Source organism: Pholis gunnellus (genome assembly GCF_910591455.1).
Source record: "Pholis gunnellus genome assembly, chromosome: 3".
NCBI lineage: Eukaryota > Metazoa > Chordata > Actinopteri > Perciformes > Pholidae > Pholis > Pholis gunnellus.
The window spans coordinates 10,028,523-10,051,482 of NC_136529.1; the positions used below are offsets into that span (position 1 = coordinate 10,028,523).

The following is a 22,960-nucleotide window of genomic DNA, read 5'->3' on the forward strand; positions in this document are numbered from 1 at the left end:
GCCTGGTTTGTAGGTGGGCTGTGTAATTTTTCAAAAGATAAAAATTGTAAAATGTACATACGTTAAAGCTGTAAGGCAAAATGTAAACATATGCCAAAGGCATTAGGGGCACAAACTTCATTTGGATTGTGATGACAATGAATTAATCACTTCTGCCAAAGATGAACATATTTATAATTGTTCGGAGGTTGTTATGGACATCTAGTGGTCAAAAGGATGTGGACACATATAACTCCCCCTTATATAAATGTGTTATGATTAGTTTTCTTGAAAACAAAAAGACACAGGAGACAGTTGTTCTTTTACATTCCAAAGTTAAATTTTATGTTAATAGAAATAAAACCCTTTTTCACTCACTTTATATTACAATGTCATACCATACATATGACCACAGACAGTTATTTTACCAACTGATGTCAGTTCCAGTAAACACACTCATGGAGTTGGTTTAGAACAACAAATAAACAGAAACATCATTGAGCAAATGTTATGTCAAACTACATATGAAAGCATCTTACAAAGAAAATGTTCTCTGTGCGCTTTACAAAGGCTCAACAAATCTGTACAAATGGAGGAAACAATTTATGCTGTAAACTCGCTGCAATAGTTCTTATTTTAGAGACTAGATACAGCAGTAAGTCTCAAGGAAAAGCTCAGGCTTCTCTGATCAATCAGCATGACGAGTGTTTTGTTTTTAATGTAGAGATACATTACACCCGAATAAAGATAATCATCACCTATTAGTAGTCAGACAGCTAACTGCTCTTAACATGCTTGAGACGTCATGTTTTACAGTTCATACGTCTTACAAAGGGCACAGGGCCAGAATAATTACAGCTCACAGGCCCTGACCTCACTGGAGCCCAAATCTGTAAGTGTAAATTTGAAGAAACAGTTGAACATTTTGGTGAAACACAGCGCTCTGCTTTCTTTTCGAGCGACGTCAGACGAGAAGATTGATACGTCATTGAGATTGTTATCGATCTACTCGTGTGACTCTCAGTAAGATTGGAAATATATTTCCCAAAATGTCAAACTATGACTTTAAAGAATAAATCTACTTTTTCAACAGTAGTGATTTTTGGCTTTGTAGCTAGTCCACAAGGTGAGAACCCATTCACAGTAAGAGGTAACCTCAATCATAATAATAATAATAATAAATACCAAATGGAAAGATGACAAAATTGCTAAAACGTCATATCTTATGTTACAATAACAATACATTATGTTGAAAATAACTTGTTACAATATCATAAAATATTTAGCTGAAGAACAGATTTACAAAATAAGTATTTAAATAGTTAATCTCTTTCCTTTTTCTCCATCATGGTGAATTATTGTAAGGCGGGACACTTTGTTTTAACCCAACAGCAAGACCTGCAACTGCCCTGACCTGATATGTTACAAGAAATAAACACTGAACATGACTTTCACTAGAAAACATCCTACCTGCCATTATGTGATTAATCTAAAGATTTCAATTAAAACCAGAAAAGAAGCATGAGGGGACAGATAACTTGGACCGGGGTAGCATGCTGATGTCTAGACCACACATTAGAACGGTGCAGCTAATAAACTATCATGACTAAATTAGTCCCGCCAGATACAAAAAAACAAAAGACAAAGTTGAAACTAACAGATGATTAAAAGCTTCTTACACTAAATTAGGAGTACCATAAATCCTTTAGGCCGTCTGCAAATGTATCACAGTACCGCACTGCCTTTGAGACATAGATGTCACCTTATTTAAACATGCAGTTGGTTTTTCACTTTAGTCTCGACCACATGACGAAAAAAAACATTAAATACAAAAATAAAGACATCATGGAATCCTAGCTGGAGAGTGCGTGACCTGGAATGTAGCCTTAGGTAGTACTCAATTTATTCAAATTTAACAAAAGTGAGGAAGTAAAGCATTTTTCCCTTTTAATGAATGCATTATCCTTTTATGTAAATGCCCTCTGACCCCTCTTAGGTAGTGACTCCGTCATTGAGGCGATTGTGTCAGAGCACAAGTGGCAGCACAGAGTCGAGACAGATACTTCCTCACTTTGGGGATGGAGCGACGGCCTCTGCCAAAACCCGCCGGGAGCCATCGGGCGCCAGGTTTGCGGAACAGAATTTGACTTAAATACTCCAGAAAAGTAGGACAACCTTGTAAATAAACATATAAAAAAAAAAAACTTAAAGTGCCTCCTGCTAGTCGAGCTGTAGTGTATATTTGAGTGCGTGTGCGTGTTTGAGTGTGAGAGTGTTGCTGCCTTCTCCTTTTCATACAGTCCTTTCTCTCAGCTGCTGTTGTTTCCCACTGTGTGTGTGTGTGTGTGTGTGTGTGTGTGTGTGTGTGTGTGTGTGTAGACGAGCCCATCAGTGACCAGGATACTGAGGTGGAGAGTAAGGTGGAGGGGCTGAAAAATAAAAAGGGTATAAACATAAAATAAAGTCAGAACTTCATATATCACCAGGACTGCTTTAAGATCTGTTTACAAAAGAATGACTAAATTCAGTAGCACCCGTCTTTTTAAAAATATCACAAATAGTTGTTGAGATATGGACTAAAGTGGTGTCTGTGTATCTATCACAGATATGTTAGCAGTTAATTAATCCATTTTATCGGGTTTGTACTATTCATTTGGTTTGAAACTAGCCTTTACTTTTATTTTTTATCTTTCTTTCTTTCTTGTAAAGCACCTTGAAAGACCTCGTGTGTGATACAGTGCTACATAAATAAACTTGCCTAAAGTGGTGACTAACGCTGCCATCCCTGGAGCCTCAAATGTAAAATTAGTGATGGCAGTAGTGGAGAGAACATGGACTCATTAGAATTAAAAAGGGTTTAAGCCCTCGGTAGCATCACATATCACACAACATGCATCACAGTTGACCTTTCCAACTGTTGCTGGTGCCAGAGGGCACTGTCCAAAATAGAGAGAGCTCAACCTCTGGGGAACATGAATAAATGAACTGTGTTGGTGCTACAAGAAAGATCGGGGGGGGTCACCCAAACAGCCTCAATAGATTTGAAGGAAATCTGTCCAACTCGATTAAGAGACCTAAAAAAACCCAACATCTAACATTCTCTGTCGTTGCTTGTAAACGTTTTCCTTATAATGGGACATATTACATGAATAGAGCCCCTTCACGTTCCCAAAAGTAGGTAACACCACAGAATATCAGCAGATTGTCTAGATTTTGTTAAATATGGACATAATAGCTATGCTCCTCTTACCCTGGCTGTATGCAGGATCCATGAGGTGTGGTGGGTAATGTCCCGGCTGCATCATCGGGTAGTGGGGAGGCATGCCAGGGTAGTGGGGCGCCATTGGATAACCTGCATGTGGATAACCTGCATGTGGATAACCCGCATGCAGATACTCAGACGGTCCCAGTGGTTTTCCATAAGCGTCATACATGGGCTCCACTGGGTAACTGGCCATGGGGATCTGCTGGACTGTGGGCCAAGAAGAACAGAGTGCTGTGACGGAAACTAGAAGCTCACGGTTGTCGGCACAAGAACGGACGTAAAGAGACGAGGTCTCACCATCATACGGTGTCCGGCCCCTCTGCTGCCTCCTCTGGTAGAGGTAACAGCAGGAGCACATGAAGCAGCAGACCATGGTCGCAATGATCGCCACAAACAGGAGGATGGAGGAGGCGATGCCAGCCAAAGTGGTGGGGCTGAGAGGAGAGACAGAGGAAGGGCCTAAGTTACAAAGCGTTTCCTTGCTCGCTTTGATCATCCAGCCTCACGTTGTCCCCCCCCCCCCCCCCCCCCCTCTATCTCGCTAATTACACTACGAGGATTAAAGAGGCGACGGCTGTGATGTGGAGCTTTTGATGCAGACACAATCTTTTACCGCAGACCGACCCTGGAACATCAGAGTTATCGACGTACACGTTGCATCTCTCTCGTCAGATTCCATCACCTCGTAGTCTCACTGAAGCAACAAAGCCCTCCGTTTCAGCCCAGCCCCCCCGCCGCCCACTGATCTGATCTCCCACTGGGCTTAATAAGCTGCAGGTTGTCTGCTCGCTGCCGGACAGAGACGGGTGGTTTCCAGTGTTATGGAGGGAAAGTGCCATGTTTCACTCTCTCAGGTGCAAGCTTGCTTAGTCCGTTATTATCACGATCCCTCACAGGGGACAGCTGATGTGATAGAACTACTAATGAGAACGTATTACACCGTGAGGACCAAAGCAAGCTCATTAGGTCACATTCGTCCGGTGGGACATGAGAGCAGGCCAGTTTAAGAATGGAAGATGTTTCACAGAATGCAGGTGATGGTGGACCATGTTTTCTATGGAGTTTTATACAATGTCAATATTTCTTCTCACTTACATCCCCTTGTACACCAAAGACAATCACCCCAGACGTGATGCAAATGTTTAATGTTGACGTATACAGTTATTAATACTGCTGTCTGTACACACACTTCACCCATCATTACATTCCATCACTACAAGTTTTGAGCCAATTCCTTGTCTCTTTACTGTGTCTATGGTTATTTGTCCAAAATGTACAGTTCTTGGGGGGTGCTTTTCCATACTATTAATCTATTCAAGTCCTTACTTGATCCTTAACTACTACGATATTTGAGTTATATAAATTAGATGATAAAGCAGGGTATGCTTTAAGGCGGGGCTACCTTGTGATTGACAGGTTGCTAGCATGGCGCTGTCCGGTCTGGGAGTTGTCCGTCTTAGAACTTTAACCCTTTCACTGCGTGTTTGCAGTTCATAATAGATAAGTGTGACCTTTTTGATCACCTAAAAATGACTTCATCAATGTTGGGTTGTACTTAACGCCACCCTCTCGTGTCACTTGCGGTTGCAAAAAGCCAAGATGGCGACGACCCAAATGCCAAACTCGAGGCTTCAAAACGGCAGTCATGAACCAACGGGTGACGTCACGGTGACTAAGTCCACTTCTCATACAGTCTAGGAGTTAAAAGCTCAATAAAATATTCTATGTTTAGCAATGTATTACGCATTTCACCTTCCTATATTTTCCAATAATGCATGAGGCTGTTGCTTTAATCATGTGCCTCTAGTAGAATGTATGGCTGAAACTAACCCTAATTTTCATTAGTGATTTATCTTTTACTCTGTCCAACGCCAGAAATAGTTGAAGAAATGCCTCCCTACTTTCCCAGAGCACTGGGTTACGATTCAAATATTTGCGGGCATTTTATCTGAAACACTGTGTGTTTGTTTCTCCTTTGAATCACCCTTTTGCTGCCGTCTGTGCCAGGGCTCTCTCACTGAGACGTACCTGGTTAAAGAAAGGTTCCAGATAATATAATAAATAATTCAAATTTCTGTTTCTATCTGACCAACGGTCCAAAACCCAGGGATATGTAATTTACAATGATGTAACACAGAGAAACCAGCTGAAACCAGATTATCTCCAGAATAGTTTCAGAGCTAGTGAAACGTCCTTATTGCACATAAATAGGCCTTCATTTGCATACAATCAATTACAATGATGTAACTTAACGCCTCTTGCTTTGTAGCATTGTTTTCACTTTGTCAGTATAGAGACACATTCTATATTGTCCTTTTCAAAGGAAATGTGTCGCCACAGTCTTTACAGATCCTCACATAAACACAGTAGGTACATTATACACCACAACACAACTACACGAAAGAATGATGTGCATAAAGTGTACTTTGTACCGATGGATTTATGTTCATAGATGTTAAAGGACGCATCTCATTGTGTGGACCCGCCACACATTTCCCCTGTCAAGGTTATAAAGAATCTGTCTGCCTTCAGAAAACGAAGGAAATGTGATCATGCAGCGATAACCTTGAATCGTGAACACAAACTTGGTGTCAAATTAATTCATAAATAAGTCATTAAATCAAAGCCCTGCTGCCGTTTCCCCCACCTGAACTGGAAGAGCATGCAGCGTTTCTGCTCCCTCTCGGTGATCATCTTGAAGGCGTCCAGGCAGCAGTAGCGCCGGTGACAGTTCCCGCAGCAGAACGTGATGAGAGGGCAGTCGAAGCCGTTGTGCCAGGTGCCGTTTTTATCCACGTACCACAGACAGTCCTCGTTCGCACCGACTGCAGAACAGACACAATACAGAGGGTGAGGCGGGATGACTCTACGGGGAAGATGATCAAAAGGAAAGCATGAAGCAGCAGGTCAAACTATAGGTGTTCCTCTAAAGAAATGTATTTTCCTGCTTACAATCTCTCAGTGTAACCGACAGGCTGTTTCTGTTTCTTAATTCTTCTTGATTGGACACTCACAGTCACAATGCATTATGTAACCGCTCACTGTGGCAGAGGAGGAAAACTGATTAGGGCTCAAGTAAGGTAGGATTTAAAGGACCTGCATGTCTGAAATAAAAAAAAAGAGTTCATTTATTAATTCTAGGATTTAAGGATTGTTCTCAGTATCAAATAGTTAATGTTTATTTTTAATGAACCAACGTTTGGTCTATAAAAACAAAAAGCAAACAAATAAATACAGTCCAAAAAGTTGTTTTGTTTTGTCCGACCAATATTAAATTTACTATGGTGTAATACGAGGCGAAGTAGCTAAATTGTCACATTTGAGAACCCATCAGAAATACATACAAACACACATCTCTGTGATGTTTCAGTTGTGCGGTCTCACATACTGACAGACAAACATGCGGCACACCGTCTTTCATGAGAACAAATGCAAAGTGGGTCCTAGATTGAGTTGAAGGAGCTGGTATGTTATGATTTGACTGAACACTGTAAATTAAACAACATATGTATCCTCAGAGAGCAGGCTCTTGTGTTAAAGTGATCCAATAATACATTGTTGAGCAGAGATCTCTATAAAGCTGCTCCTGTAACGGTTCACACTCATTTAGGATGATGACCTTTGAGAGTATTGAGAAGACTTATTCTGTCACTTAATAGAACATATTACACATTATATTATCCTGTAGCGTTGTTAGTATTGTCTGGTTGTTTACACTACTGTATGCAGCTAGTCTCACAACTACTGTTTGCTTTCTACCTTGTTGGACAGTTAAAACTATTGATGTAATATTATTGTAATATCGTGTTGTACATATTGTCAGTGATGTTTTCTAGGAAAACTTGGTGCCTTAAAATATCAATAAAACAGCAATACTTTAGATATGCCTGATATTTATAATATAATGTATCTTTTATTGCATTAATCTCCAGTTTTTAACGGAATACTTATTACTAGTTTGCCAGACAGAATATAAGTCACTATGAATTTAAATAACCTCAATAAATAGTGCAATACTAATAAAGTGTGATAGATTGACAGAAAGCTTGCATTATATAAACATAGTATTGTGGAAAATAAAGACATTAACGTTATTCTTTAATTCTCAAAAAACGTAGCTATAACGTTACCTAACATGCAGAAACCAGTCAGACCGTTAGTTCACACAAGTTAGCTAAACATATAGCTTAGCATAAACATGGTGGGACTCTACACAGTGAACGGTTTAGTAAACAGTCATCCGGGCCTAAAAATAAACACTGACATTATAAGAAATGTCAACAGTCGGACAGCAGCATGAGCTGATGTTGACTGCTGTGAGGCTGCAGCACTTGTAACGGCTGAAACAAATAGCGGCCATGCAGGCTGCACAGACGTTAGCAGAGATCCACTGTTAAAACCGTTAAACCGTTGACTAGCGAAGCGCGCGGCCTGGATGGAGCTCCATAATCTTACCCGGAGCCGTGCAGAGGACGATGGTGAGCAGCGCCAAAGGCAGCGCGATGAGGGACATGTTTCCCACTGGAAAGACCATCCTCGTCCTTATTTTACACAGAGCGAGCGATGTGTTAAAGAGGAGCTGTGAATGAGCGAAGATAGCCGGACTAACGGTCGTTCACAGACATTATTGTGGTTCGGGAACAGCGAAAGCAGACGAGCGGTAATTTATCCCAAGAAGTGACACATCGAGGCTGTGACGCCGCCCGCGACGAGGAGGATGCTGCCTTCATGTACCGACTGAAACGTCGGAAAAAAAACAACGTTACAATAGTCATTCTCATCCTATTAGACCACAGTACATTTGGTAAAAGAAGTATGCCTACTCTGATTATTTACTCAAGTACAATTAGAAATACCATAGTCGAGAAATAATCCATTACAAGTAAAAGTTAAATATTCAAAATATATATATATATATATATATATATATATCAAATAAAAGTAGAGAAGTATTATCAGCAACATTTAATTTAAGTTGCAAAAGAATTAAGGCTCCTTTCAAAACGTTATTATACTTTTCTATATTTATCACTAATGAATACATGTAAAAGCATTTTAACGTTATAGTTCATCAATGTGTACTACTATAGTACTGCATTATATATCATATTTTATGTAAAACGTAACTAGTAAGTTTAAGCATCAAATCAATTTTGTGGAGTAAAAAAGTACAAGATTACCCTCTTTAGGAATAAAGTTGAAAAGTAAAGTAAAAGTATCTGAAAGTTATATGTATATACATATTTATATACATATATATATATACTTACTATACTCTACAAATTGTAGCAACTCTGGCACTACATTAATGCAACTAGGTACAAATTTGAGGTACTTCTACTTTATTTTGCTACTTTATACTTTTATAAAATAAACTTCTATCATTTTTGCATTGTTTAAAGATGCAGACATTTCTGGAATATTTGTAAACATTGAGAGACAGGTTGAAATATAGTCTGCACTGCAAAGTAAGGTCTTTAGGATAGGAGTCAGACACGTCCTTTTAAATTCAGAGATCTTTACAGATTTAATATTATAACAGCCTCTAGTCTCTACCATCTGGGAGAAAACACCACAGGAGCCTCTGAGCCTGCTCCACCAGCCAGGGTAACAGCTCGATACAGGATTCAGGATGCTGAACTCTCTCCACAAAGTGTGGACTGTAACTTACCCACACAGCACCAGCCATAAGAACTTTCTTTATACAAACATATACACACACGCACACACCTCTGCACTCAACGAAGAAAATCCCTATTTGCACTATAGTGGTTCTGTGCCTTGATGTTGTACCCCCAAACTTCAGCTTAAAAGGTAAATATTCTTTTGAATAGTATCTGGTTTCTATCCTAGCATTTTCCTTGTTTTGTTTTAATACTTGTATACACCAACACAGTGGTTTAAAATAACAGCATTCTGATTCCCTATATGTACTATGTAGCTACATGAGGCAGAACTGACTATAAGGTTGACTTTGAATTAAGTATTTAAAATCACCACAATAAAAAAAGCTGCTTACATAACGTACAGTAGGTTTACTTTTCAAACTTAAAAGTACAGGCGATTAATACTTAGTATGTACATTCACAGAAGTAACATTTTGAATGCTGGACTTTTAATATTACCAGAGTTTTATTGTAATACAGCATACAGTGTCACCATGTACACCCACTTAAAGGACATTTAAAGACATTTACCTTTAAGGACTTCAGGGACTCCAAACTATGTCAAATATTATTAAGAAATAGCTTCGAGTGTGATGTTGAAATCGTTTAGTGTAATTTCGACTGAGGCGGTTACAAGTTTCACTGGCCTCTCAGTAAGAAAATCACTCCCTTGCTCAAAGTTCACAAGTCACTCATGTGTACGCGCAGCATTGAATGCACCTTCAGAACACAGGCGTTAATAACATGAACTCTGTTGTATTCAAGCATCTCTGTCATGACAGGCAGCCAGCACGCACAATAGTAAACCCTGACATGGAGGCAGCTGTCATTAGTTTGATCATTTACATCTCTGATTTTCCTAAAATGCATTCTCTGTAAAAGGCTCATTCTCAATAGTATCATGAAGTTTAACGACCTCACATTATTTTTGTAGGGAGTACAAACTGTTACTAATATTTATTTATTTTGGGTATATTAGTGTGAGCCCTTATTCAGTGTATAGTGCAGCTATGTGTTTGTTGTAGTTTCTTCTTAATTTATTTCAAGTGGTGCCTTTAAAACTGCATATTTTAATATTATTCACAGCTCGGGGAGACAAGAGAGGATTCTGGGAATCGATCTGGAAAGGTTGTCCTTTCGGGGACTTTTATTTAGAAATGTTTTCCATCGCAAATTTCAACGGGTGTACAAGGAAATGACAATGCTGGGAGTCACCATGGCAACACCGAATTTGCCCACATACCCACCGAACCTCGAGACACGACAGCCGGCCAAAGAGCTTTTAATTTCCTGTCAGAAACAGTCGCTGTTGTTTCTGGAATATAAGGGGCGCCAGTGTTTTCCCTCCTTCCCCCAAAGATCAGGTTTGTCTGTTTGTTTGTCTTTCCTTCAAATCGGTGTAAAGTCTCTCGGAAGTGTTTTCCACGTTGCATTATTTAACTCGGTTTATACAGAAACACAAAAATAACAGGCTAAGTTACAAATAGAACATGGCAAAATAGTCCGTTCATATTTCATGGTTCACCTGTCCCACTGTGGAGCCTCGGCCTTTCTATTCAATCCTCTCCTCTCCGGTCTGCAATTACTCTAAAACGGTGAGTACTCTGACCTTCTTCAAGAACTGACCGAGGCAGTCTCTCGCCTCTTCACCCTCCTCACTTTAACATCGGCAAAGTCCTTCGTCCCATCCCGAGGGCGTAGAAACGGGGGGGGGGGGTTATGGGTAAGTGCGTGTCCATCTCTTTCAACCCGGTTTTCCTTCCTCGACCAGGGCCATCATCCCATTTCTCCGCTTTCTTTTGCCCGGTTGTAAATTCATCATGAGCGTATAATTGATGGGCCAACAGGAGAGAGTTTAGATGGAAGAAGATGTGTTGGAGCGGCAGACGGCGAGGCTAGAGGCCGATAGACTGCAGGGTTTGTCTCTCCACGGTGGTGAGGTGGCCTGAGAACATGCTGTAACATGGCTGCTGGGCGAATTGCGTCAGGAAGTCGGTCAGGTAAGCCTGGGACAAGACAGGGGATACAGTGCAGGTCAACTATAAAGGACATCAGAGGTTCTGGAGTCCTGGAAACAAACGGCTGCAACAATCCCGTAACGATATAATTGGAGCATCTGATCGGATTTGACACTCTGGGACAGAAAACACCCTCACACATAAAATCAATACTTGGACATTTTAACAATTGTATTGCTCCTTAGTTGTTACCAAATTGTATATTCCTGAGCTCCAAAACATACCACCATACTATTTGTTTAGTTTGTCCCATGCAGCATGCCAAACATACTAGGATGTCCAACTGCATCCGGTCGCATTTTGCAGTAAGCAAGCCAGTATTCGTAGCTTGCATACTGCACTAACGTCCACCGTGGTGGCTGATGATCATCTAGAACATCAAGACCAATGCACGTACAAGTAAACGGCTCCTGACTAGCTGTGTCCTGTAGTGACTTTTATCCTTGCACAAACGGTCGGGCAATATGACAAAATAAACCAAGAGACAATATATACATTTATCTACCATCAGAGATTTTGCCAGATAGTTTAAACTGTGGTGACGATCGCTTTAATATCTCTGATGTAAGAGGCCACTGTGGGCAACGCTGAGAACACAGTGAGCAGGACTGATTTTACATATAGCTACTTCCATCAATAGACAGAAAAGGGACGACATCACAATATATTTGAAATATATGAAATTAAATATTACGTGATAGATGGTTTTCATCATAACAGCCACCCCTAAGAGCACAAATCTTCAGCAAAGCGCTTCAATCATTAACCTGCTGCTACATTTTGAAAATGAGACGTGTGCAACTAACAGATTAGAGTCAGTGTACCTGCAGATCAATCTGATATATGGGGTCTTTCACGGCATCTGCATCATCCTCATCATCGTCATCCTCGTAATAATCATCATCTGTAAGACGGGACCACACCAGGAAACTTAGTGACCCGAAACAAAGTTCTACGACAACAGTATGAGCACCAAGTGGCCTTGAAGACGTAATACAGGAATCGCTGAGGCACTGGGGAGATACTGGTACCGTATTTCTTTGAAGAGATGAGATCAGAAAGCAGCTGCCCTGAGAGACCTTCATCCTCCTCCTCATCATCGTCACCCCCCTCTTCATCTTCCTCCCACATACCGCTGGAATCTGAGACAAACACAGCTGGTTGCTAAAAATGTCCGCTGTCCTGTAACAACAACCGCACTTCTATCACATTTGTATCATTTGTATTCACCTTGGGTCCAGTCGCCAGCGTTCGCCCTGCTGGCGTTCGCCTCCACTACCGTCGACAGCTCATTGATGATCAACTTAAAGAGCTTCACAAGCAAAGGAATGTTGGTCCACCTCTCTGGGTCTGCGGGAGGAGAAATGAACAGTGAAGAGCAGAAGAGTAACAGAGCACCGTCCGGTGGTACATCTGCTGGTGTCGCTGCGTGGACGTAATGAGATGGACGGATTCAACCATCTCTGGGTCCATTTGCCGGCTTACTCTTGGCAGATTTGGAGCGTGTGCGGATGCCGTCTTCGGGGCTGTAGATCTCTTCTCCCTTCACCACGATGTCCTGGAGACGCTTGTCGTCAGTGTTGAGGCCGTGCTGCAGCAGCTTACAGAGAGCCACCGTGCTGAAGGAAGAAAAAAATAAATAAACACAAAGACGACAAAGGGTTTCAGATATGTGGCAATGTTGGAAAAAAAGAACTGGCAGTTTCTGCTTCCAGTACAATTAATGCCTGTTGAAGATTAAAATAAAGAAAACAAATCACAAAAGTGCCAGCTCTTTTAGTCTAAGGGCAGAGTTATGCTAAAAAATAACTAGTTTGTACGACGCATTTAATCACATAAAAAAGCATTATATTATGAACATAAATATAAAAGAAAACGTGCTAAAACAGCAACAGCTGTAACTTTCTTTGCCTACAGCAGGCAGCACTAGACATGGTCTATATTTATCATTGGTGGTTCTTAGCACTTGTAGACCGCTAGCACGAGCGTGATGTGACTGATAGAGCAAACTGTGAATCAGCCTATAAATAAACTTTGGCTGTAGGTTCAATTTACTTCATGGGTTCACATTTAAAAATGTTTTAGGTATCAATGATGAATGAAAATGTCTGACCTGACTTTACCCTCGTACTGTCCGTAGAACAGGTGCTGTCGGCTCATCCACTCAGTCATGACGAACTCCAGGGCAGGTTTCCCCGTCGGGCCGGGCAGACTGCACAAGAACTCCAACAGAGGCTCCAGCTGGGAGTGAACCAGGTGGGCAAACACCATGATCAGAGACTGAAGAGAGATCAAAGACCAGGTTAGCACACACACATCCGGAACAGGTTTGATGGTTCAACCGGCTTTGTCTCCCCCGCCTACCTGCATCACACTCAGAGTCTCAGCTTGCTGCATCTTGCTCAGAATCGCTCGGAGGATCTGGTCCAGCTGCTCCCCGAGCTGGGTCCCCGCCCGAGAGATCAGTGTGGACACCAACCTGCCCACGAAGGCGGCCGTGAACTCGGAGGTCCGGGGGTCCAGCAGCTGGTTGACCACCTGCATGACGTACCAGAGGCCGCTGTTCCCCTGCTCGTCCCTCCACTGGGCAACCTGCTCGAGGGCGACGGAGACGTACGCCCGCAGACACTCGCCTCCGTTCTGGAGAGCAGAGGAAAGTGGTGAAAGAGCAGAAGTAAAAAGAAGAAAGAGGATTTTCTATCCAAAACACGAATGCGTGATGAGAATTAATGTGAAGTGGTATTTTTAGTGAAAGTAGCTCATGACATTTGCTGGAAAACATAATTCGTCTCCTGTTGCTCATGTCTGGATGAAACGCAAAAACGCCGTTGGGTTTACCTGCATTATCGTGTTGTCGTCGGTGCGTAAGCTGCACTGTGCCACCACGGGGAAGGCCTGGCACACCAGCATCTCCGAGAGAGGGGGTTTGGTGTTTCGGACGACTGTGGTCAGGATGTCGATAGACGTCTGGCGTGCAGACAGAGGTGGAGAAAATGTGTTATTAATCTCAGGAAACCACTTTAATGTTACATTGCAAAGCAGAACTGATTATCCGAGTTTGACCCTGTAACATTATCTAGACAAAGGGAAGTTTCAGACGAACAATGTGACTTGAGCCACTAGCCGCTTACAGCACAGAGTCCAGCGGGGATCTTGTCGGGGGGAGCCTGCATGATGCTGACCAGCGTGGGGATGAGACGCATCTGCATGGGGCCCTGGCAGCCTTCGATCTGTGCCAGCTCCTTAAAGATGTCCTGAGCTAGGGACGCCACAACAGGGTCTGGGGAGGAGAGAGGAGACAAGGCCTGAGAGAAGATAAGAGAAAAATCAAATCTATGTGTCTCTAAACTTAAGATGTCTACGTCTTCTCTGGAAAGTCCTGAAAAGGGTGCCACACTCTGCAGAGAGAAACTGAATCCTGATGATCCATGTCAAAGTATTAAAGATGTTTAAAATACTACATTTAACCTTTAAAAAGAGGAATTATGTGGAATAAAATAAAAAGGAAGTTGAAGTACGGTGTGAAAGTAGTAGAAGTCTCATAGAGAACGTGGTTAGAGGAGCTATAGCAGTACCATTGTTATATTTAAGGAAAATAGCAATGGTGAGGGGGCAGATTTTGTTCTCGGCGCTGATGGTGAAGGCCGGGTCGACGGTGCAGACGATGCACAGAGTCTCCATGACGAGGGTGAGCACCTCGGAGCTGAACTGGGCGGCCAGTTGGACCAGTCCCTCGAGGATGCTGGGGAGGAAGGGCTGGAGGACGTGGGTGCTGTCTGACAGCTTCAGCTGATCACAATACCTGGAGGAGGAATGTAGTCGTCAATGAACAGGCAGTATCCACCCAACACGTTTACGTGACACTTTCAAACTATTGAAATGCTTGCATCTGTGATGATAGTTGCAATTTAACTAGTTGACACGATTATTTAATTCACAATTTAGTGATGGGGGAAAGATCCTGTACAAATCGACACTTTTATTCCTTAGAATTAAATGAGAAGATCAATACCACTCTGATCTCTGAATGCTCAGTTAAAAGCTAAAGCCAGCAGCCGGTGAGCTTAGCTTAGCATAAAGTCTGTAAACAGCTAGTTGGCTCATTCCAAACTAAGAACATCAGTCTAGCAGCATCTCTCAGGCTCAGTAACTAACATGTAACATCTGGTCTGTAACATGCATGCAAAAACCAACGTGTTTTTAGCTTTGGACGGAGCCAGGCTAGCTGTTTACACGAGTCTTTATGCTAAGCTGAGAGGCTGTAGCGCCGTATTTAATATACAGACATGAATATCTCCACAAATTTTAAATTCTTTAATTTACTCTTCAGCAAGAAAAATATAACACTATTGCCTTAATTCTGCCTATACCAGAGGAAACAATTGTGTCTAGTCTGGACAATTAAAAAACGTTTTTCAAGATAATAAATTGCTGGTTCGTGACAGAATGTGTTCAGCTGTATTGTCAGCTAACTCTGCCAGAAAGCTTTTAAACTAATAGAGGTTTTTTTAGTACTTTGAGCACCAACAATGGGAAGATTGAGGCGTCTAACTGCTTGTTCTGTGTCTTCTAGCTTCCAGATAAAGTTGTTCATGCTCGCCGTGTTAAATAACAAAAAATCACATTCATACTCTGTTTGTGTGTCTGCACAGTTGAAGACACACACTTGCTCACCCCCAGATGGCCCTGACCGCGGATATGCGGACAGACGGCGGCTGGTTGTCGTGGAGGCCGCTGACGGTGGCCTGGAGGAACTGCTGGATGAGTTCAGGAGACATGGCGGCTGTGAAGCGACTGGCCGCCCACAGAGCCCGGCCGAGCAGGAACGGAGACGCCGCTGGTCAAGAGAAAAGACACGGTGAAGAACAACACAAGAGAAGACGAGTAAAAGAGGATTTAATATGCTGTAATGTCGATCGCATACACTTCAGAAAGTTAGTAGTTGTGGTAGATCGATGTAGGTTCTTTGTGCCGTGTTGTTGGTCACGTCTAAGGGTCGGTTTGGGACTCACCTGGCAGGTTGAGATCAGCGAGGATAACGCTGGCCAAGAAGCCATGCATGTCAAACTGGATGCGACCGTTCTTCACGTTCTCTGTGATGATGGTTTTGACGGAGCCGAGGGCCAACATGCAGGCCTCATGGATCTTCCACCTAGTTTTGAAAAAACACATTCATTTTCTGACTTAAAAGGCACGCAGGTGACGTTACAGCAGGAAGGGGGCACAAAGTTCAACACGGTTTTAAGACCGGACACTGAGACGTTTCTCCTCACCAGTGCTCGTTGCCACTGTTTTTAGCCTGCTCAGCCTCCTGGAGGTGTCTGGTTGCTGCGGCTGCCAGCGCTGCAGCGCTCTCATTCTGAAACTCTGCAGCAACAGCCTGCAAGCAGAGGTCACAGGTCACCGTCACTATGCACACTCTGAGTGAGACCAGAGGCACGTGGAGTGAGCCGATGTGCAAAGAGTGGCAATGAAACATCTGCGAACTTGGAAATGCTGGACATTAATGACCCCTGTTCTACATGCGAGAGCGCTGCTCAGCGTTTCTACGGTTTGAACACTGCAGAGAAGAAGAAGAAAAACTGTTCGTACGTCGCTTTCAAGGACTAAGGCAACGTGGTTCACCGGAGGCCTCGAGTGTTTGCGGAGGCTGTACGTGTAGGAGAGGAGAAAGGAGAGCAAGAAGGCGTATTTCTCCAGGACGGTGTGGAAACAAGGAGAATTTTTAGACTGGACCTGGTTCAACATGAATAGTGACTGATGCACAGAAACCAAACAGGTTGGATGTGAAAAGCGCCCTGGGATACTTTGTATGCTAAAGGTGATCTTACAGTGACAGTGTGTGGCAATTAAGGGAATCTATTGGCAGAAATGGAATATAATGTACGTTTTCATAAGTGGATAATCGAATCAAATCCTACACACGGCACCTTTAATGAAACTCTCTCAGCTATACAGTTACACAAGAAGTCACTTCTTTTATTCGGGCTTTAAAGATTGGTTTAATTTGTTACAATAAGAGTTGAAGGTTTTTATCTCACCAGCAGCAGGTCCTGAGCAGAGATCCTGACAGAGTAGGAGAAGGTGTCATCGTCCTCATCCTCTACAAACTGCTGGGGGTTCGCTGTCCACACTTTGATCTGAAGAAACAACAAGGTTAACACATACTTCCATCTATGCACCTTCCCACTCGACAGCACTTTAAACCTCATGCGTTCATGCCAATACTCCTCACCTGGTCCTCAGTGATCTGCATGTACAGGATGACGTAGTAGATGAGTTCGGGCAGCGCTTTCTTCACCGTGCTCTTTAACTTGTTGTTCTCCAGCAGTGTGTGGACAAACTCAAAGATGCTGAACACCAGATTCTCGAAACCCAAAACCTCACCTGCAAAAAGGAGCCAATGAGAGGATTGACAAGGAGCTTTTAATGCTGCACATTTTCAAACCAATGTTATGCTGCTCACCATCTGAGTCTACCGGGTCATCCACTTCTTCTGTGTAGTTGACTTCTGTTCTCACATAAGTGAACACATGGTTAAGGAATACTCCACTTCAGAAACATTTTTGCAACCTACTGCTGTAGTGAGGTGGATTAGTGGTTTAGAGAGGATACACACTCGCCGCTAGTTATACATCATGTTTGGTTCTATTTTCCCCGTAACAATGCTGTTACAACACAAACGGCAGTAGTGATCCCAGGAAGAAATGATTAGCTACTCCACAGTTTGGCATTGTAAAGGATATAAAGCTGCACTTTCAGTCAGTGTGTTCCATACGATGGGTAATATCTGCTGCATGGAGGACACCATGGGTTTGGGGAAGTTCCTAACCAACGCCGTTACCGCCTGGGAGAGAGGATGAAGAAGAAATACTGATTTAAATCCTCAGTTTCAAAATAACAAACCACTTCCACAAAAGTTACATTAAAAAAAAAGGACAAACTTCATGATTTGTGACTTTAACTGAAAATGTACTATTTAAACAAACAAAAAAAAGAAAAAAGATTTGAGACATTCGAAGGTGACGGCGAGCAACTCTTCGATGACTCTTTGGTCTGTGAGGATCTCTCACCTTGAGGACTTCCATCTTGAGGCCGCTATCAGACGAGGGTCCATCAGGCATCTGCAGCGCCTGCACGAACGCTTCTGTGAACTGCTGCACCACGGGGAAGATCAACGCTTTGGCTGCACCCTACACACACAGAGAAGAGGTACAGTTACATTACAACTAGGATATTGACAAGTTAGACACGCATGTCACTTTCTTTTCGTAAAAAGATGTATGTGCCATATAAATGTGGCACAACATGAGGACAATTCCCCCAAACACTGATCTCTAATCAGTCTATCCTCAGGTTTGTGTGAAGTTATCTCTTTTTAATTTAGACGCACTGTTTGTAACCTTCTTGGCCGATTCCCATTTTATTTTAAAAAACTGACCTTTCTAAGAACTAGAACTGACAGCATACATAAACATATTTGTAACTTTACTTTCATGGAAAATTAAATTTGTGTGCATAAGACTCAAAGACAATATTAATCTAAAATGTGTATTTTGTTCTATTCATTATCTATTTAAAACTTTTAACCATTTACTTATACAAAAGCAGGAAATCGGTGCATCTCTAACTTTAAAGTAAATGATTAACTGCAACTCAATGAGATGGAACGTTTCCCTGTCAAAGGTGGTTTAATCACATAATATAAATAATTCAAACTAAATGTATTATGCACTCATTCATATGACATGTCTCACCTTCTCCAGCTCTTCAATAGCACAGATGAGGTTGGCACAGGTGGTGAATATCTCCACTGCTCTGGATCGCGTACGAATACTGTACACCTGTAACAGTTATACAAGTTAATAAAAAAAGACAGACAAACCTTCATATTACACAAACAAGGAGCAGATCAATTAGGGATATCATCAGTAACATAGAAGTGTACCGCTCCTACTAGTTGTTGACAAGATGTGTGCATCCAGAAAGAAAATGCTAAAAGTAGCTGAAGAATAATTCAAGCGTTTCTGAAACAGTGAAACACTGTGTTGTGCCAAAATAGATTGTAACCCTCCGTCGACCAGCAGAGATGAAAGATGAAGCATTACCTCAGCCATGGTGAAGATCTTGTACATTTCAGGTAAGATGACTGGAGCCACCAGCGGCATCTGTGTATCCGTCACCTCCCGAGTGAACTCTGGATTTAACACACAACACGTTGTTAAACAAACAGACACTTAAAGCATGCATGTTGTATTTAAAGTTAGTATTTGTCAAAAGGAGGATTTCTACCTCAATAATGTCTTTCTTTTGAAGTAAGAATTAACTAAATATTTGTAAAACTCAGTGTAATAACTAATGAGAATGCACTGATCCCACGTGTTCACGCCTGATACCTAAACTACTGATACAATAACATTCATCCTTTTTACTTTTACATTTAAAACTCATGTGTGAAACTGATTGAAATTGAGATATAAATGCACCAAAACTGTTTTGAGGCTGTACACGTTTTAATTGGATTGGAAAAAATTGTGTTGTTACAATTGTGTAAATTTGGTGCGTTTCTGCGTGTCTTATTATATATACCTGTGAGGACCCTCATGGCCCCGTGCACAGCATTGACGTCTCCGCTGACCAGCATCTCCATCAGCAGGGTGAACAGCTGTGGCCAGGCCTCGGGCCAGTCCCAGTGGGCAATGGCCGACACGGCGTACGCCACACTGGAGCGGACTTTGCTGATCGCCTCCCGCAAACCGCTCGGCAGCAGCTCCCTGATGGCGGCTTTAGCCTGGAAGAGGGACAACAGGAGTTTGACAGCATTTGGCTCACAAAATAAGCCCTCTTGGGATCTTTTCTGCTCGGAGCAGACAAAGAAATGTATTTTAGATGAAGAATGGTTTACCTGATCTGTAGTTTCAGGAGGCCTGAATTTCTCTGACTGGGAACACCAGTGAGTTTCCACATACTGCTTGAGGATAACTGATGCTAACTGTAAACACAGACAACAAGACGGCCACGAGGAATGAGTGTGACATCTGTTAAATTGCACATACGTGAAACAGATCACAGTCAGGTACGGTCAGATGTTTGACGTGCACGTGTGGGCGGGACACCCTTTTACAAACGTTTACTGTTTTACACTCACCTGACGTATTGCGAGCGCTCCCTGAGGATCAACTGTGAGTTCTGCTAGATGGACACCAAACTCTACAATATGAACATATCAGCAAAGACAAAAAAAAAGAATTAATTCCTGAATGTAAAAATGAGAGCGCTGAGAAGATGCATTGTACGATAAGAGCATGATCAATGACGACGCTGATGAACAGGAGAAATTAGACTTTCAAACAAACCTGCCAATGACGCCTCGACTTAATGAATTTAATATGTTGTGTTTTATACGTGTTCCTTTGTGTGTTATGATGTCATTGTTTAAGTCGTTTAGATCATTTGTTTTCATCAAAGAGACTTTTCTTGTTAAAGCATGAAAATGATGTGTCTTTTTTCCTTTCATCCAGAATTCATACTGGAGAGCGCTTCTGGAACATGAAACAGCTGCTGCAACATGACGACAACAAGGCCACTCTGTGATGCCATGTTAAAGAAATACAACGCAGAAAAAGCCAAAGCATACAGTCAAAACAAACAAACATGTAACATTCTATTCGCTGGACCTAAATATGACAAATATGTAGGTGTGTTGTTGGGAGCCTGTGTACAACAACACTGATACAGTTTGGTTCCACGGCTAACAACATTCCAACAACCGATGAGCTTTAAAGATAACGAGTACGCCGGTTTGAACATGGCCTGACAGGCATGCAGAATGTGTGCGTGTGTGTGTGTGTGATAAATACAGTTCAGGATCAGTATCAGACCTCAGCTCTGATCCAGCTCTCTCTCTCACTGGCTTTTACTAAGAGTGACATCAGGCGCCAGAAGACAATGTTAGTGCTGACAAACGTCCAGAGCGTCTGCCTTAGAGAGGGGCCAGCGGAGAGGGTCGGCCTCGCTGCGATGCAGCAGACAGACATTGTCCAATTTTAGCCTTTCAGCGGGACAGACAATGGGAAGTCTAGTGGAGTAAAAGCTACAGACACCAGGTACTGTATATGTCCCAATTATAGTTATATCAACATAAAATACATTGGTATTATTTTCACGATACACCAACTGTCACCAATTGTTTAGATAAGGCATACTGTCAAGTTCATGTCCACGGTCTTTGTAAATTCCTCAACTTTATTTTGAGACCTTTATGGGCCTTTTAATGGCAATTGCAACATAAAACAGGCCACTTGTGTCACTGCTAAATACAATTGCAATAGGTAAACAGTTTGTTCAACTGCCAGAAGGGAAGAGCACTTAACTGGTTTGATTTTGTAAACCAAAACATCTGCTAATAAATCACACAATTCAAGCCTCCAGATGTTTTCAGGGCTTTTAGTTACCTTCATCACCCTTTCACTGTTATTACACAACTATAAACATGAGACATACGGTGCCACTATGCTTGTATCACTTTATATTGTAGTCTTGATGCATAAATAATTCTAAAGGTGGATGTATACTGGTGGAAACATGTATTTAAACTCATATCAACATAACTGCGACTGGGAGGAGCAAGACAGCTCATTTTGGGGCAGTTACTGCAGTAATGCACAGGTGCAGATAATGTTTCCATATATAAGTACTTTATAGTAGTATGCATTGTATGAATGGACTCTGGGACAGTAGCTTCTGTCTCTCGTGTGCTGATGATACGCGAGGCTGCGGGAGACGTCTTCGCGGGAAAACCTGTCACAGGGCATTCTGTGGTTGCCATAGTGACCGTGGAATAAATGAATAAGATTCAGTTTAGGGAGTAATATTAACGTTACTTCTAGGACGTTTGGAAGTCGGTTGGCATCTAATATGGGGTTTAATAAACAGTTGGTTCAGGTGAATTAAGGGTGTTCATCTCGTGCGGTTATTACAAAATTACCTTATCGAATTCCAACGCGCTCGAGACCAGGAAACGTTAAAGCTGTGATTTAGCTCGTGGAGATGACGTAACCTAACGCTAACTGAACGTCAAATAAACCGTTGCCCACCCTGTTGCTGTGCTGTTGAGGCCGATCCCTCACTGCCCCCCCCCCTCCCTCCCTCCCTCCCTCCCATGTGCTTACTGTAACTTACTTTACGTCACGAGCGAAAGTTAACGACTACAGTTGTGACCCGGTTAGATGGTGAATTGTCAGGTCGCGTCATGTTTGAGCAAGGCATCAACATAACAAGCTCGGTCATCACTAACTTCTGGAAAAATGGCCTTTCAGGAGCCGAGGCAGTTAGTTAGTCCAACGGCTAACGTTTTGACTGTTAGCTACTTCTCAAACGAGCCAAAGTTAGCACCGAAGAACGCAGCAGACAGCTGTCCGCGTGCTGCTCGTCTCTGAAGAGGCCCACGCCGTTAGTGAGTGAGAGCACCGGGTAGCTAGCGGCCGTTAAGTCACTAACTAGCGATTAGAAAGTGGCTACCACTCACCTTCTGTCACTTCCAGCACTTTGATCTGCTCCTCCGCGGCGGCGCGCACTTCTTGAACCGGAGACAGGATGGCTGTGAGCGTCTCGATGAGAGCCTCTTTCAGTCCCTGCTGTACCGGGCCGGCGGCCGAACCGGACCGAGCACTACCCGCCGCACTCATCCCTGCCGTGTTTTCACCCGCAGCCCGCTACAGAGTCAGTCCACCACTACATCCGCCACCCGGGGAGGAGCAGAGAGCCACAGCGACGAAGCGCGCCAATGCATGGAAACGTGGAGGCGGGGCTTCACGGGAGGAAGCGAATGTTGTCCGCCGGTTCGGCCCACGTGTCTTCTATGTTTTTAAACTCCGACTCCCTCCTGTGGAGCGGGGGGGAATTACACCTTATCGTGAACTTTAAATTGACTTAACGCCACATAATACAATTCAGTAACATCAGAGCGGTGGTGTTTGCATTTCAAAATAAAGTATTCAGTAGTGGGTACATTTCAAAGGTAGGTATTAAAT

The 22,960-nt window shown here is 42.6% G+C and overlaps 2 protein-coding genes across 2 annotated transcripts; both read right to left on the bottom strand.

Annotated features, from left to right (window-relative positions):
• Positions 1-348: 348 nt before the first annotated feature.
• On the bottom strand, positions 349-7,899 carry shisa4 (shisa family member 4). Its single transcript, XM_079156594.1, has 5 exons — positions 7,700-7,899; positions 5,892-6,069; positions 3,542-3,678; positions 3,230-3,451; positions 349-2,408 (listed from the first exon to the last, which is right to left on the bottom strand). The coding sequence occupies exons 1-5, from the start codon at positions 7,776-7,778 to the stop codon at positions 2,368-2,370; spliced, it is 657 nt and encodes a 218-aa protein (XP_079012720.1). The 5' UTR covers positions 7,779-7,899; the 3' UTR covers positions 349-2,367.
• Positions 7,900-9,357: 1,458 nt separating this feature from the next.
• On the bottom strand, positions 9,358-22,664 carry ipo9 (importin 9). Its single transcript, XM_079185584.1, has 24 exons — positions 22,456-22,664; positions 20,077-20,138; positions 19,834-19,920; positions 19,518-19,719; positions 19,037-19,125; positions 18,686-18,772; positions 18,002-18,121; positions 17,675-17,775; positions 17,395-17,453; positions 17,164-17,315; positions 16,970-17,068; positions 16,202-16,308; positions 15,941-16,080; positions 15,603-15,765; positions 14,504-14,730; positions 14,060-14,208; positions 13,767-13,895; positions 13,293-13,568; positions 13,042-13,208; positions 12,414-12,547; positions 12,159-12,278; positions 11,960-12,070; positions 11,753-11,832; positions 9,358-10,916 (listed from the first exon to the last, which is right to left on the bottom strand). The coding sequence occupies exons 1-24, from the start codon at positions 22,613-22,615 to the stop codon at positions 10,806-10,808; spliced, it is 3,132 nt and encodes a 1,043-aa protein (XP_079041710.1). The 5' UTR covers positions 22,616-22,664; the 3' UTR covers positions 9,358-10,805.
• Positions 22,665-22,960: the final 296 nt, after the last annotated feature.